Source organism: Mustela putorius, unplaced genomic scaffold (assembly GCF_011764305.1).
Source record: "Mustela putorius furo isolate JIRA1106 unplaced genomic scaffold, ASM1176430v1.1 tig00000460_pilon_pilon_pilon, whole genome shotgun sequence".
In the NCBI taxonomy this organism is placed as follows: Eukaryota; Metazoa; Chordata; class Mammalia; order Carnivora; family Mustelidae; genus Mustela; species Mustela putorius.
This window is the reverse complement of record NW_025421389.1, coordinates 21,445,086-21,460,498: the sequence shown is the minus strand read 5'-3', so window position 1 is coordinate 21,460,498 and position 15,413 is coordinate 21,445,086. Positions and strand designations below refer to the sequence as shown.

Here is a 15,413-nt window from a genome sequence, read left to right as displayed (position 1 = left end):
CCTGCCCTTCCTCCGTGACCTTCTGGATTATCCTGGTGTGGCCCAAATGACCACCTCTGGCTTTGTGCCCATCTTTGTCATTTATTTCACAGATGGCCGAGTCTGGCCTATCGCAAGAACTCAGCTCAGGGTGTCTGTTAAATGGCTGCGTCTTCTCAAAATCCGGTGCCCAGAAATCCTCACTTGGTAAGAGTCCCATCCACTTCATGGTTCTCGAGGGTTCCAAAAGAGCTTTGGCTTCCATGAGCTGCTTCATTCCTTCCAGTGACTCAACCAAGCCGCTGTTGTGCTCCCCGTCTTCCAGAGGAGGAAATTGCACTGTAATGTGAGTGAGGCAGAACTCGAACCCAGGTCTGACAGACAGAAGGGGCACCCTGCTACCTCAGAAAGGATGCAAAAGGAAATGATGGTAATATAAATATTAATAATATACTATCTGCATGTATAAGTGTCGGTGTTTTATGTACATTGTATCACTTTGACCTTGTGAGGGAACAGGAAAGTTATTGATGGACCCATTGCACGGGGAAGGAAACTGAGGCTTACAAGTGGCATTCCTAGGGTTTCAATGGCACCCAGCACACCCTATGGCTAGGAAGGACAATGTTGTGCAAAGAAAGTGACAGAGATGCTGGAGTATGCCTGAGCTCACTCAGCTAACGAGGAGAGGGGGAGACCAGGGAATGTCCTGAGCCTCCTTCTCCTCTACTGGCCTGCCTCCGAGCCTGGCTCAGAGGCAGGAGCCCCCTCCTCCGGACAGTGCAGGGGGCCCTCCCCCTACCAGCCCCTACCAGCCCAAGCCTCCCATGACATCCGATCTAGCGTCACCTGCCCGGTCATCGCTGCCTTAGCAGGTGCCCTATTATTGTGCAAGCGGGCACAGGGCTGGGGCCGGCTCCATAAAATCAGCAGCCGGTTGGCTTGAGCTGGCTGATTCTGCCCCCCGGAGTGTAGCTGTGACAGCAATGAATCACACTAATGGTGAGAGGTGGCATTCTTCCTCTTTGTGGCCTGGAGACAGGCATTTCCAAGCTCCTCCCCTGGCTCAGGCAAACACACCTGATCTCTCTCTCTCTCTCCCCCTCTGGACCCAGAGTGAGGCAGAGCAGCCAAGGACAAGGTAGGGTGAACCAGATAGAGCTGGACAGTCCTCCCACCCTGGCTTTACCCGGCCACCCCTGCCAGCCCAAGATCACTGGGAGGCCAGAGCCCTCTTCTCCATAGGAAGGAAAGAGAGCCCCGTGACCTTGACGTGTACTTCAGCCTGGCATCCCCCCCCCACCCGCCCTGCCCACCCCACCCTCCCTGAAGCTTGCACTCTGCCTCTGACTCTCTTCCAAGAACAATTTGGCAAGTTCCAATCCACAACCTGCAAAAAACCCAGAGCGGTGGGGAGGGCCACAGCCTGGGGGCCCAGAAGGCAGATTGACCTATTTTTATGTGGTGTTAAGTAAACACAAACACCTCCATGCAAATAGACTTGAAAATCTTTGGAGTGGAATTCATGGGGAAGGAGGCAGTAGTTGGGAGATAAAATGGCCCGGACACCTGGGATCACTCTCTGAGGCCAGGGGACTTAGCACTCCCTTCTGGGAAGTGGCATGACATACCAGCTTTCCTACATAACCAAGTTACAGTTCCTATACCCAACCAAATTACAGAGAGCAGGCGCCTGCCAGGACTGAATAGACAGACATGGTCTCGCCCAGCATGAAATGCTGGTCCAGAGGGAAGACACACATTAAACAGCAATCCATGCCTGGATTCTGGATTCTTCTTCCCTGGCTCTACAACCCTAGGGGCTAGAGGGAGAGGGGCTTCCCCATTTTGTATGGAGGAGATGGGGTGGGGGAGAGGGGTTGTTCCTCAGTTTGAGCTTGGACCTGGGTAGATTAGGCCATCCTGGGTAAATTCTTATGGTCCCTCTTAGCCAGGGGGTCCTATCAGCTTGAATACTTCCAGTGACAGGGAGCTCACTCCCATAGCTGTGGGAACCAAGGACTGCGCCACCCCCCCAACATGAGGCCAAATTCTGCCTCCTCCCATGTGCACTTGATGGGTCTATCTCCTTTCCTTTCCTGTGCAGAGAGAAACAGGCTTGGAGCTGGATGGGCCTGGGCTGGACCTTAGCTTTGTCGCCAGCAGTGCAAACTCGGGCCAGTCCCACCGAGCCATGGTTTCCTTATCTGTAAAATTGAGATACCATAAGGTAGTACTGTTGAGTTTGGAAGTTGATCTGGAACGTGGTCAGCCCAAGGTTTGGCACATATTAGCTGCTTTATTTAGTTACTAATACTAATATTATAATATTATTTAGGAAATATATTATTAATTTGTTATATATTAATGCTAATATTATCAATCATCCATTTCTTTGACTCTTTGTTATGTGTCCCATTTCCAGGCCACAAGACCCAGAGCATAGTCTTGCTTGCGTATGCCCTGAAAGGATTTTTGCGACTTTTGAGCCCCTGTAATCACGAAGTTGACAATATTGCGGTAGATCTCAATGAAAAGCCTCCTTTTTTTTCCCCCCACCAAAGACCTAGGGGACAGAGGGCAGGGCAGTTGCAGAAGTAGGAGGGCTCTCTGCATGTCCTGGGGGGGACAGCCGGGGGTAGCCAGAGCCCCGGGACCCTCGGGACCTGCACCTGCCAATTCAAAGCTCTACACAGAGCTCTAGCTCACAGAACCTAGACAGACCCTTTGAAGATTTGGGGATGGGGCGGGCCAGGAAGTTACATTAGAATAAGACTTAGTCTTCACCCGCTGGGAACAGTGTCTCACAATAGAAACACACAAGACGCACAGAGATGGGGGCGTACCCCGGGGCCCTCCCGGAGGGTCACTGGCAGCTGGGCTCATTTGACCAACAGTCCTTTCCCGAACACTGAACTGGAATGTCTTTGGGGGGACACTTTCGGTGACCTCTGGCTCCTACAAGCCACCTCCTGTGTCACAACAGCAGGTTCACCAATGGACATTATCTGCCTGGCCTCCAAGGCTTGGAGCCGACGTATGGAGTGCTTCAGTGTGAGGCTAAAGGCCAGAGTCCGTGTGACTGGAGCACAGAAAGGAAGGGACTCATTCTACCTGAAGTCCAGGAAGGCTGCATAGAGGAGGTGGTATTTGGGGTTTGTGGGAGATGAAAAGGTAAGTAAGGGTCTGACCCACCCACACCCTCTTTGCCAAGTCCTTAGGTAGCAGCCCAGAGTCAACCAAGGGAAGAGGTTAGAACCTCTGGTTCTCGGCCAGCACGCCCTCAGGGGAGCTACCTGGACTCTCGGCTTCTGTGCAGGCCACACATCAGGTTCAGGTCCTGCCACAGGGCGGAGCCCGAGCCCACAGACTGGGGAGCAGGGGGAGGCAGGAGGGGGAAGGAGGGGGAGAGGAAGCAGAGGAACTTAGCGTCCAAGCTGCTGGCCCACACATACCCCGACTGCCTCTTCAGCAACCACCGCCTCCCTCTGACCAAGCACAGAGTCCCCGTAGCCCTACAAGCACCCTACAAATACTCCAGCTTCTTGACACAAAGGAAAGCACTTAGAGCCACTAGGAAACAAATGGTGTTTTATTCCTTTCTGTGGCTGAGAGGGTAAGTCACAACACGGAGAACAGCAGTCCCGGTCACGGCGGCGCCGTTTGGTTAGTTTCCACAAGAACACGATGGATGGGATAGGGTCTGGCTGGACTCTCCATTCTCTATGACCTTCAACCTTTCGCTGTCCCCTCCGCTGCAAGGCTGCGAGCGCCTGCTCAGTCTGTCTCTAACCTGCAGCTGGCCCGCTGCACCAGCCTCTCTAACCAGGGAAGGCGGGGCAAAGGGTGCAGGAGCCGTTGCTTCCTCCCCGCCAACAACACGGGGACAGAGAACCCTGCTCTCCCGGCTGCCCCTCCCCAGAGTACTGGCCCCAACAGAATGGGTCCCCTTGGCCCTCGCCTCCCGGAGACCTCATTCAGGAACAGGAATCTGAGTCCAGAAGCGCTGGGCTATCGCTGGGAGTCTCAGAAGCAGGGAAGACGCAGGAGAGAAGCAGGGTTCCAGAGCCCATGGGGTTATTGCTGAGAAGATATGCAAGGGGCACATTCCCCAAGGAGTAGAGTAGAAGCCCCGGGCCCAGGATCCTGGGCTGCTGTGCCACAGGGCCAGGCAGAGGAGGACTCCGTGCTGGAAGCCCCAAGAGGAAATGACCACAGACGGGGCAGAGCCTGCCTGGAGGCAAAGCTGGGCTCACCGGCACCTTGCTGTCAACTTCCCATGGCCAAGAGACCCCAGAACAGACTCAGGTCGGGGCGGGAATACAGAAGCCAGGCTCTTGTGAAAGAAGTGAGAGAGGCCATGGAGAACGATCACAAAGGTGATGTAAACCTTCCCAAGTCCCGAGACAACGGGAGACCCCCACCCGTGCCCCCTACCCCCACCTACACCCACCCCTCAATCAAGAGAAGGGACTGGTCTCTCAAGGGAAAAAGCAGAGTCCCAGGAGTAGGAGATGATAGGGCCGGGGCACAGGGGAATAGGGAGGGGCCGGTGGCGGCATGGCTCAGCACCTGCCCAGGAAAGCGAGTCCGGAGTCACTAAAATACAACATCACCCACAAACAAGCAGCCACAGAGACCACAGTCATCAAACACACACACAGACACATCACAGGAGGTGGACGAGACCGCAGGCCACGGGCAGGGGAAGGCGGGTGTTTGTTGCATCACTAAGTTGTGGACCGTGTTCCGGGGATGGGGAGGGGGCAGGGGACACACACGTTCTTGGCTTCTCCTGGGGAAAGATCTGCTGCTGAAGTGGCCGGTGTTCTTAAGCATCAACATTGGCATCTAAAGGTTGGAGCAGCTCCCTTCGGGTTCCGGAGGCTAAGAGGGGAGAGAATTTAAATTAAAACACCACTTGGGTTCCTTCCAGGAATCTCTACCGGCTGTCTCCCTGCCTTCAGCACAGCCCCTGTGTCCCCTGAAACCCGCAGGATGAGACCTACTCCGAACACCACATTCCCGGCAGCAAGCGGACTACGAGCCTGAAACACAGGGAAAGAAGGTGGAGGCGGGGGAGGGGGTGGCCCTCAGGAGAGGGCTTCTCTCAGCGGGGGCTGGAACCTGGGACACATGGAAAGAAAACTGTTAAACCCAGGGTTTCTATGTCAGGATACTCCCAGGAGCGGCTCACAGTCCCGAGATCTAAGAGAACAAGGTTTCTGAGGTAGTTCAAGTTTAAAAAAAAAAAAAAAAGAAGACAGGATAAGTGCTAGGTCATGCCTCCCGCCCTTGAGCCTCCCCATACCACTCCCAAGATGGGACCTGCCACCCACCACAAAGGGACAGACCACCACGCGACCAGCCTGGACGCCCACTCTGAGATTGGCATCTATGGCCACCTCATGCGTGGGCAATCACTGACCTTTCTGAGCCCATCTAGAATAGAAGATGGACATAATAAGCCCTGCTCTGCTCGCCTGCAGGGCTGTCATGAGGACGTAAAAGCACTAAGTAAAAAATTCACATGCAAGTGTGCTGTGTCATTGCACTCATGGTAAAAGCTGGTGTACCAGGCATTTCGGTAAGAGGAATCTCTTCGCTGACAATTCAGGATGAGATCATAGACCTATTACGCTTTCCGTGAGGCAGACGCGAGCAGACAGGAGACTGACCTCCACACTCCCTGGGCCCCAGCATATTCTAGAGAGCTCAGCAAGTGACACGGGCATGGACACAGAGGGGCGTGGTAGAAATGGCTGGAAGCTAAAGGGCCTGACTTCAAGTCCCACCTGTCACTTGCAATCTGTCTGTCCGCGGTGACCTCCATTTCTTTTATTGATAAAAATGGGGCTCAACCCCACCTGTCCTGCTTCTTCTAGCAGGCTTGAGTGTGAGTGTGTGTTTTGTGAGTGTATTTTGAAAACTAAGGCATTTGACGGTTATGACTCTCCCGTGTCCCTACAATGAACAGTGGAAGCAAACGCTAAAGGAATGCCCGTGAAGAGGGCACACGGAGGTAGGAGGGAGGGGATAATACACTGTTCTCCCTAGCTTTGTGTAGATCTTGAAAGTTTTATTATAAAATGTTAATATTTTTAAAAGTGGCCCTAAGGTACTTTCTGAATCATCATTAAAAGCCATTATCTTTATGCTCCTTTGTATCGGGAGTATTTCACGAACTATAATTTGCCCCCAAGTCTTGCCCATGTGGCAACGAAGATGACACCCCATTAACTTGACCGCTGCGTTCTGCAGAGGTCTTAGTCCCCAACTGTTTACTGCGCATGTGCGGGCCGTCTCCCCCGTTCCCGTCTGTCTGTCTCACCGGCCTCTGAGCACGGCTCCTAGTAAAAGCGGTCCCACTGCTCTTCTCTGAGGAATGAGCAGTGATGGGGCCAGAGGAAGACACAGGCAGGCAGAATCTTACCTTCCTACCCGAGGGCTACACTTCAGTTCTCTGCTTTCTGGGGCTCCGTTGCTGGGGGAAAAAAAAAAAAATAGAACCGATTGTAAAGAATGGACCCCTTGCCCTGCCCAGGGGGCAACCGCACCTGTGCCTGATGCGGGGGTGGGGGTGGGGGGGCATCTGACCCGCACAGTGGAGAGGCGACTTGGCAGGATGTGCGGTCAGACAGATCCACATCTTGCCCCACTCCTTGCTGGTTTTAGGAATTTGGCACATTCCTTAACCCTGCTGGGTCCCTCAGTTATAAACTGTGGATAGTGATGTCTACTCCAGCAGGCTGTGCGCCCATGAAGCGGGGTCTGCCCGACATAGAGCACCTGCCCCATACACAGTGGCTGTCACAAGTCCCAGCCTGTTTGGTGGCAGTGAGGGAGCACGGCGGAGCAGAGGCCCCAGGGACCTCCTTCCTGGCACGGATGTGAGAGCATGTCTGGTGAGCTCTAGGGAGGCCATGGTGTTGGGCAACCAGCCTCCCTGAGCTATATGAGGAGCCGCCCAATTACTTCCACGCCACCCAGGCTGGTGGCCAGGACACGTACCATTCGCAGTAATGAGTGTCTCCACCTGGGCCTCTTCATCCCCTGGAGCCCTACAAGAGGAGAGACACAGCCCTCCCGTTAGAGGTCCGCAGGGCAAAACCGCTTTCCTGGCCGCACATGGCTGTCTGGATCTGGCCCCTCCCGAGTCACTACGGGGCTGGAGCTCTCTCCACCAAAAGGGTGCATGGGGCAGGGGGAGAAGTCGGGATTGCAGGGTACAGGGTCAGGGGAACCCACCAGCACCCTTCAGTGTTGGCCCCCAAGACAGGTAAGTACAGGCAGGACACACACCCCTAGGCCTGGGGGCTTGGATGTGTGTCCTGCCAGACTTCAGATTTCTGAGGTCCAGTGCTACCCCTGGTTTTTCTAGTGGATTCATGGGGTATGCCCCTTTATGGGTGGGGAGGTGAATGATAGGGAACCCAAGCTTCTACTTAGCCAAAGAGCCCCATGAATAGGTGACAAGCAGGGACAGTGTCCCAGGTCCTGTAGAGAGGAGGACCTCACAAGAGGCTCTGAGGCCCTCTGCTCAGCTGTCTCAAGGGCCTCCAGACAAGGGTCCAGCACCCTCTGGCCTCCCTCCCCTTCCCAGTGTATATCAGAAGAGAGGCGGGGCTAACCCTGGTCATGTTTACCTCTCTTTTGCCTCAGGAAATGCCTGGCAATCCTCAAAACATCTATTCCTTACACCCATGGCCTCTTTCTGAGATAAGAACCCAAAAGAACACTCATTTGGGTCCCCCCCCGTCCCCTCCTAGTGTTGTCCCCAGATGTCCACAGACATGGCATCCTTACCGGGGCTTCTGATTGAAACTGCACTTGCATCTGCGACCTGAAAGGCAAAGAAACCAGCCAAGGTCACGCTCCCGGCTGGAGGTCAAGGTCCTGCTCCTGGCTTGACCACAATGGGGCTGCCATGGGGGACCACATAAAAAGCACAGCTATGTGTAGCAATCCTCTGTCGGCGTAGGACTTTTCTGAGCCAAGGTTCAACATTCAATGGCTTTACTACCTACCACAGTCGGCTGGATCAGACCGGGCTCCATGCAGCCCAGGCTCATATAGGAAAGACAAACATAGGGCGCGTCCCGGGTGGGCACTCTGAGGACATTCCCCCACGTTCGCCTCCTGGACACAGCACTGGGACAGCTACCCTGCCCCTTCTTATTGTCTGCTGGTTCTCATCAAGCATTTACTTTGTTTGTTCCTCACGGTTTCACTGAGCACTTACTATGTGCCCCACGCTGTATTCGGTCCTAGAGATAACAGGGAGAACGACAGTCTCCTTCCCGCTCCCCGGGGAGAGCATGGCCAGGCTCTGCCCCCGTTCTCCACCTGCTTAGCAGCTTACAGACGCCCCCTTACAGAGCAGACAGGGAACAGACCAACTTACTCAGGATAAGGAGAATCCCCACCGAGAAGAGCACCACGGCAAACACCAATCCCCCAATCCTCAGCGTCTGGTAGTCTGCCAAAGGAGCAAGGGGGAGACATGGAAGGGAGGGAAGGCGGAAAGGAGCGTGGTTTGCCCTCCCCGGGGCGGGGCTGCACCTCCCCCTCCCTACCCAGGGTTCCCATCACTGCTCACCATAATGAAAAGGGTCCTTTTCTTCCTCCTGCTCAGCTGCTGAAAAAGTAAACAAGGGTGGGCAAGAGAAAGACAGCAAGATCTCTGATTCCCGAGTCTCCCCCAAGGCGCACAAGACTCACTTCCCACTGAGGGATGCCTGGGGAGGACAACCCATTAACCAGAGATACCTAGGGGAGCACCGAGGGGTGGGCCTTCCTACTAGGGCCAGCCTGAGAGCCGAAGGGGGTGCTGTCAGAGGCCCAGTGAGCTTCTGCTTCTACAGCACATCACATCCTTCGTATTCTCACATCATCCCCCGAGGCAGGGTCTAGAACCCCCTTGTTACACGTAGGGAAGCTGAGAAAGGAGGAAAGACATGTGACTTGCCCCAGGCCAGAATCTAGAGTAGGTCTAGCTCCCAAGGTTCAGGCCTGAAGTCTACAGGGACCCCGAGGGCTGAAGGGCTTAAAGCAGAGCCTGCTGGGCCCCTTGTCGGACAGGTGGGCAGGCTTGTGTAGGGTCTGGGAATACCTGCTGCCTTCTAGCACCTTCTCTGCCGACTAAAGCGGAGACAGGGGAGTCACTTATCAGCCACATAGAATGTGAGATTCCCCCCAGCCCTACAGTCCCAAAGGGCCAGGACCTGGAAGGGTACTTACCACTGGCCAGGATGGTGGGAGCCAGCAGGCTGCATAGAAAGATCAGCACCGCCTCCATGGTGTCTGTGGACGGAGGAGGGAACGTCATTCTCTGCACAGGAGACTCTCCACCCACCCACCCCCAGCCTGATGTGAGGGCTGAGTCAGGCTCCGGGCTCCAAGTACTCTCCACACGGAGAGAGTTCAGGCAATTGAGCCAAAGCTGCCGTGGCAGAGCGTTCACAGAGACAGCTCCACGTGCAGGAGCTCAGCAACTTTGATGGAATCCACGCCATCAGCAGGCACAATGACTGACCCATTCTGCAGGTAAAGAACCTGAGCCTGAAGAGGTTAAATGACACCTGTGGGAGAGTGAGCAGCAGGGGCCCAGTCCTCGCCCAGCTCGGAAGCCCTCCACCACAATGCCTCTCCTGTATGGAAGCCAGAAGACACTAAGGGCTTTGGAAATGACCCCAGCGGCGCCCTCCTCCCCAGGCCATCCCCCCTCCACCCCGTTCACTAAGATGTCTGGGACTTCCTGGCCCAGTTCCCCACAGGCACATGCACCGGCAGAGTCTTTCTTCCGTAAGACGAAATGGGGCAGGTAAGCGGAGGTCTCCCTAGTCCAGCCAGCCACGCGGGGCGGGAGTCTTGCTGCTTACTGGTCTCCATATGGGAAACCCTGAAATGCTGACAGCTGTCCCTTCAGTTATGCCCGACACCCTCACCTCGACAGGGCTCGAGCCAACTCCTCCCACAGCTTTAGTTCACAGTCCTCCAGAAAGGTGGTTTGCTCAAACCAAGGCAGTGTGGACACTGGCTCTCGGAGCCTCAATGCCCTGACCTCTCCCCTTCCCTGGACTTCTGCTCGTGAGCTCATCAAGCCCCTGTCCCTGGAGCCAGGGACCCCAGGATAGGCCATCTGCATGGAGGCAGAAGGTGGCCAGGTGGTCCCTTCCAGGGACAGATTTCAGTGGAGTTACACATCCCTCCTGCCTGGGCTTAAGGAACTGCAGTGAAGAGCCAGCAAGGAAAAGGAAAAAACCAGGGAAAAAACCCAAACCAGGAAAGCACGAGGCTGTCTTCCCTTTATCCAGGGGGTGACACCGGCAGTGGCCTGACCCCTGGACCAGGACAGAGTGGCCAGGACCATGCTTGCTCTGAGGGATCCTCCCTCGGACTTTCCCCACCCCAAGCGAGCAGCCCCGGGTGCCCTGCCCCTCTCAGCCACCAGAGGTCACAACAGCCACATCCAGAGCCCCGAGGAGGCCCAGCCGTGGACAGGGGAGGCTGCTTGGGTAGTGTGTATCAAAAGGCAGTAATTGACTTCTAATGCCATCTCACCTAATATTGGTAATTCTTTTCAATTTTACATACCTTTTATGTATAAAAACGTAGGTAGGTAGCACACACATATAACGAAGCACAGTAACAAGATCAACACCCATAATGCAAGAATGAGACCTTCACCGACACCTGCAACCACACACCTGTACTTTCTTCCAGCCTAACCCCCGGCCTCACTCCCACAGGGGAACAGCACTCTGGACAGTACCTGTGTCATCATTCCCTTGTTGTTATTCAAAGACATTTCTTTTTAAAGATTTCTTTCTTTCTTTCTTTATTGGAGAAAGAGAGAAAGCATGTGAGCAGGGGGAGAGGCAGAGGGAGAGGGAGGGAGAATCCCCAGCACATTGCCTGCTGAGCCCTATGCAGGGCTTGATCCCGGGACCCTGAGACCATGACCTGAGCTGAAACCAAAAGCTGGACACTGACTGAGCCACCCAGGTGCCCCAAAGACATTTTTTTAACTTAACATGTAATTCACATACCATGAAACTCATTTAAAAGTGTACATCCAGCACTTTTGGGTACCTCCACAAAACTGCGCACCCACCATCGCTAATTCCAGAACACATCCATCACCCTGAAAAGAAACCCTGTCCCTGCCAGCAGTCACTCCCATTCTGCCCTCCCCACCTTCCACCCCAGGCTCGGACAACCCCTGATCTACTTTCTGTCTCTGTGGATTCGCCTATTCTGGACACTTTATGTAAAAGAATTGTCCAATATGTGCCCTTTGGTATCTGGCATCTTTCACGGAGCAGCACATTTTCAAGGTTCATCCATGTCAGGCGTCAGAACGTCACTCCGTTTTACAGCTACTATTTCAGCATATGGCTAACCCTCCTGCTCTTCTTCTTAAAAACCTATTTATTATGCATGAAATAAAATGGTGTTTAATGGAGCTTTTTTTAGCTTTGTAATTACGACATGTTGTTGTTTACAGGGACTGGCTATTTTTGGTTCACGTGATGTTTCTAAGTTTCATCCACTGTGACGTGACCATAGTTCATGCGTTTCTGAAGTCGTGCAGTATCCCATCATGCAGATTAATTATTCTGTCCATGCTCCCACCAGTGGATTTTTTTTTTGTTGTTTTTCCCATTTTGTGTGATTGTAAATAATGCAGCTGTGAACACTTTTCTGCATGCTGCCCAGGGCACACATGCAAGGCACTGTTTTTCGAATTTTTTGCCATCATTTTCATATGAAATACTTTTTTTAAAAGATTTTATTTGACAGAGAGAGACACAGCAAGAGAAGAACACAAGCAGGGGGAGTGAGAGAGAGAGAAGCAGGCTTCCCACGGAGTAGGGAGCCCAATGCGGGGCTCAATTCCAGGACCCTGAGATCATGACCTGACCCGAAGGTAGAGGCTTAACCCACTGAGCCACCCAGGCGGCCCTATAGCTTCCCTTCTTAAAATAAAATGGCTAGGCCCATGAATGGGTCACTGTGCAGTAGAAAATGCATGTTCTAGAGACAGGCTGAGGAGTGAGGTCACTGAGCTGTACCGTATACAAACTACCCATCTTACAGAATACTCCCAAACTCCTTTCCAAAATGATCATGCCTGTTTCCACAACCCACCAACTGCATGACTGTCCCTATTTCTCTGCATCCCTAGCAATATTTGGCATTGCCAGACTGCATAATTTCCGCCAACTGAGAGGTGCAAAGTGTGGTCTTCATTTGATCCCTTAGTGATGGAGTAGGGCATCTGTTTATTTGCCATTCCTGTTACTTCATCAGTGATGGCTTTCATGACTTTGGCTCCTTTTTTTCAAGTGGGTTAACATGATTAGGATACTATCCATTTATTATTCTGGATATGAAATCTTTGTCATTAAGTACTACAAATGTCTCTTCCCAATTAGTGCTTTGACTTTTCATCTTTTGTTGCTGTCATGTCATGACCAGAATGTCTTAATCCTAACGTAATTGAATGCAATGTGTGTGTGTGTGTTTTTTTTATGCATCTTGTGGAAGATAATCTTTGTCGGCCCGAGTCAGAAGGAATTTTCTTCTGGACATTTTACAGCTTTGCCTTTGACACTGAAATCTTCATTCCACCCAGAATTGGTGTTCATGTACGGGAGGAGGTAGGGATCTACTTTCTACTAGCTGTCCTGGCACTATGTGTTGGCAACCCATCCCCTCTCTCCTCTGGAATGGTCCTGCAGCTTCCATCACATACCCGGTTTCTACTCAGGTGTGTGTGTGTGTGTTTCTGCGACTCCTTTTTTGATCCGTTGGTCCATCTGTCTGCTCCCACGTCAGAATCAGTGTCTCAGCTGGTACAGCCTGATAGTAATCTTCCCATGTGGTAGAAGAAATTCCCCTCTTCATTTTCTTCTTTCTTCTCTTTCTCTTCTATCAGGAATATCCTCCCTATTTTTGGTCTTTTACTCTTACATAGAAATTTTAGAATCAGCCTGTCCAATGCATCTAACATGACTGAGGATCTCATTGCAAGAGATCTGTGTGTAGAACCACCCAGGGAGAACTGGCATTCGTGTAATCTTGAGTCTCTTTCCCATAAAAACACCTTTTCATTGGTTTACGTCCTTTTTAATGTCTTATAATGGTTTTATAAAGGCTTTTATATCGGTCTCGCTCATCTTCTATTAGATTTCTGCCTGGGTGCCATATGCTTCTTCCTGGTATTTTAAATGCTATCCTTCGTGTGTGTTTTCTAACTTTTGCTGGCACAGAGAAAGGCAATTGATTTGTACATATTGACCTTAAATCCAATCTCACTAAACTCTCTTATTATTTCTAATAATTTACCTGTAGAGTTTCTCTGTGGACACATCACCAGTAAATGACAGTACTGTCTCCTCTTTGCCGATGCTTACCTTTTGTTGATTTTTATTTCTTGTCTTGTGCCCTGCCAGGCCTTACCGTAAAATGTAGACTAGAAGCAGAAGTGCTGGACACGCACACATGCAGTCATGTTAGTGGCTTTTCTTTTTACTTGTATTTCATTTTTGTGTGTATTTTTAGTTCTTCCCAACCTTACTGTGATGTGACACCTAACAATATGTTAGGTTTAAGGTGCGATAATTCATTTGATGCTTGTTTATGCTGCAAAATATTGCCACAATAAGATTAGTTAACACCTCTACCACCTCACATAATTACCTTTTGTGTGCATGGTGAGGAACAAGAAAATGTGGCCTAAATACAATGAAATATTGTTCAGCCATCAAGAGAAGGGAATTATGGATTTTAAATAGATTTCTTCTAATGTTTTATAAGTTCCACCTCTAATCCTGGTTTTCTAAGACGTTTCTGTTTTACATTATTTAGGAATGAGTGTTCTACATCTACAGATTTGACCTTTAATCTATCAATGAAAGAAATTATGTGCGTGGATCATCTAATGTCAAATCATCCTTGCACTGCTGGGATAAAACCAATGTATTGTCTTCTTAGTAACCTGATGGTTTTGGTTCACTGACCTTTTGTTTAGGATTTTTGCATTTCTGTGCTTGAGTAAGATTGGGCTGCAATTTTTATTTTGTACTGGCCTTCCCTGGTTTGGGTATTGTGGTAGTCCTGGCCTCACAGAACCAGTATTTCCTCTCTTGCTCTTCCCTGGAAGAGTTGGCAGAAGACTAAAATAATCTATTCTTCGAATGTCCAGTCGTACTAAACTGTGAAGTCATCCGACTTTGTCTTTCCTTTGTGGGAGGATTTTCAGTTGTCTTTTCCACTCATTAATGGCCATGAGACGCCTCAGATTTCTCTCCTTGAGCATATTTAATGAGTATGATTTTTAGAGCAATTTGCTCTTTTCTTCTTTCAAACTTAATGCCATACCGTTGTTTATAGTATTTTCTATTTATCCTTAGCAACCAGTAATTTCTGTTGGACCTGTGGTTATGTCTTTTTTTGCATTCTTCATATTGTTTGTGACAACTCTTTTTTTTTTCTTTTTTTTAATGATTTTATTTATTTATTTGACAGAGAGAAGGATCACAAGTAGGCAGAGAGGGAGGCAGGGGGGGCGGGGAGGAGGCTCCCTGCTGAGCAGAGAGCCTGATGCGGGGCTGGATCCCAGGACTCTGGGATCATGACCTGAGCCGAAGGCAGAGGCTTCACGACTTCACAACTCTCTTTTCTTCATCAGCTCCACTAGATATTCACCTATTTCAAGTCTTTTCAAGAACCTGATCTTGGTTTTGCTGATCCTCTTCACTGTGTTTTAAATTGTCCTCCATCCTGCCCTATGTGTTCTCTGACTTTATTTATTCAGCATCTCCCTCTACTGGTTGAGAGATTATACAAGCTATTTCTAGTTGAATGGTTACCTTTGGAATTTCACTACGGGTGTTTGCTATAGACTGAATGTTTGTGTCCCCCAAATTCATGTATTGAAACCTAATCCTCAATGGGATATACTTGGAGTTGGGTCTTTGGGAGGTGATTAGATCCTGAGGGCAACCCTCATGAATGGCATTACTATCCTTATAAAAGGGAGCTCTCTGGCTCCGGGGTGACTCAGTGGGTTAAGTGTCTGCCTTCGATTCAGGTCATGATCCCAGGGCCCTGGAATCGAGGTGCAGGTCGGGCTCCCAGTTCAGCGGGGAGTCTGCTTCTCCCTCTGCCCCTCTCCCCAGGGTGTGGTCTCTTTCAAATAAACAAATAAAATCTTTTTTAAAAAAATTTTTAAATAATAAAAGAGAGTTCTCTCGCCTCTCCCATCAAGTGAGGCCTCAGTGAGAAGATGGTCATCTGTGAATCAGGAAGCGGGTTCTCATCAGACACCAAATTTGCCAGCACCTTGATCTTGGACTTCCAGCCTCTAGAACTGTGAGAAATAAATTTCTGTTATTTATAAGTCACCTAGTCTATGGTACTTTGTT

General features: G+C 50.9%; 1 protein-coding gene across 3 annotated transcripts in view; it reads right to left on the bottom strand.

Annotated features, from left to right (window-relative positions):
• Positions 1-51: 51 nt before the first annotated feature.
• The window catches only part of FXYD6 (FXYD domain containing ion transport regulator 6), a 34,435-nt gene continuing 19,073 nt past the window's right edge, over positions 52-15,413 (bottom strand). Inside the window, exons 2-8 of one of the 3 annotated variants that reach the window (XM_045080485.1) lie at positions 9,220-9,282; positions 8,579-8,617; positions 8,384-8,458; positions 7,786-7,822; positions 6,991-7,040; positions 6,413-6,463; positions 52-318 (exon numbers count right to left, since the gene is read on the bottom strand). In XM_045080485.1, the coding sequence (XP_044936420.1) occupies positions 6,435-6,463; positions 6,991-7,040; positions 7,786-7,822; positions 8,384-8,458; positions 8,579-8,617; positions 9,220-9,277 (288 nt within the window). In that variant the 5' untranslated portion in view covers positions 9,278-9,282 and the 3' untranslated portion in view covers positions 52-318; positions 6,413-6,434. Of the gene's footprint in view, positions 319-3,553; positions 4,867-6,412; positions 6,464-6,990; positions 7,041-7,785; positions 7,823-8,383; positions 8,459-8,578; positions 8,618-9,219; positions 9,283-15,413 lie in introns of those variants that run through there. The other 2 variants (XM_045080487.1, XM_045080486.1) reach the window with 2 other exon arrangements.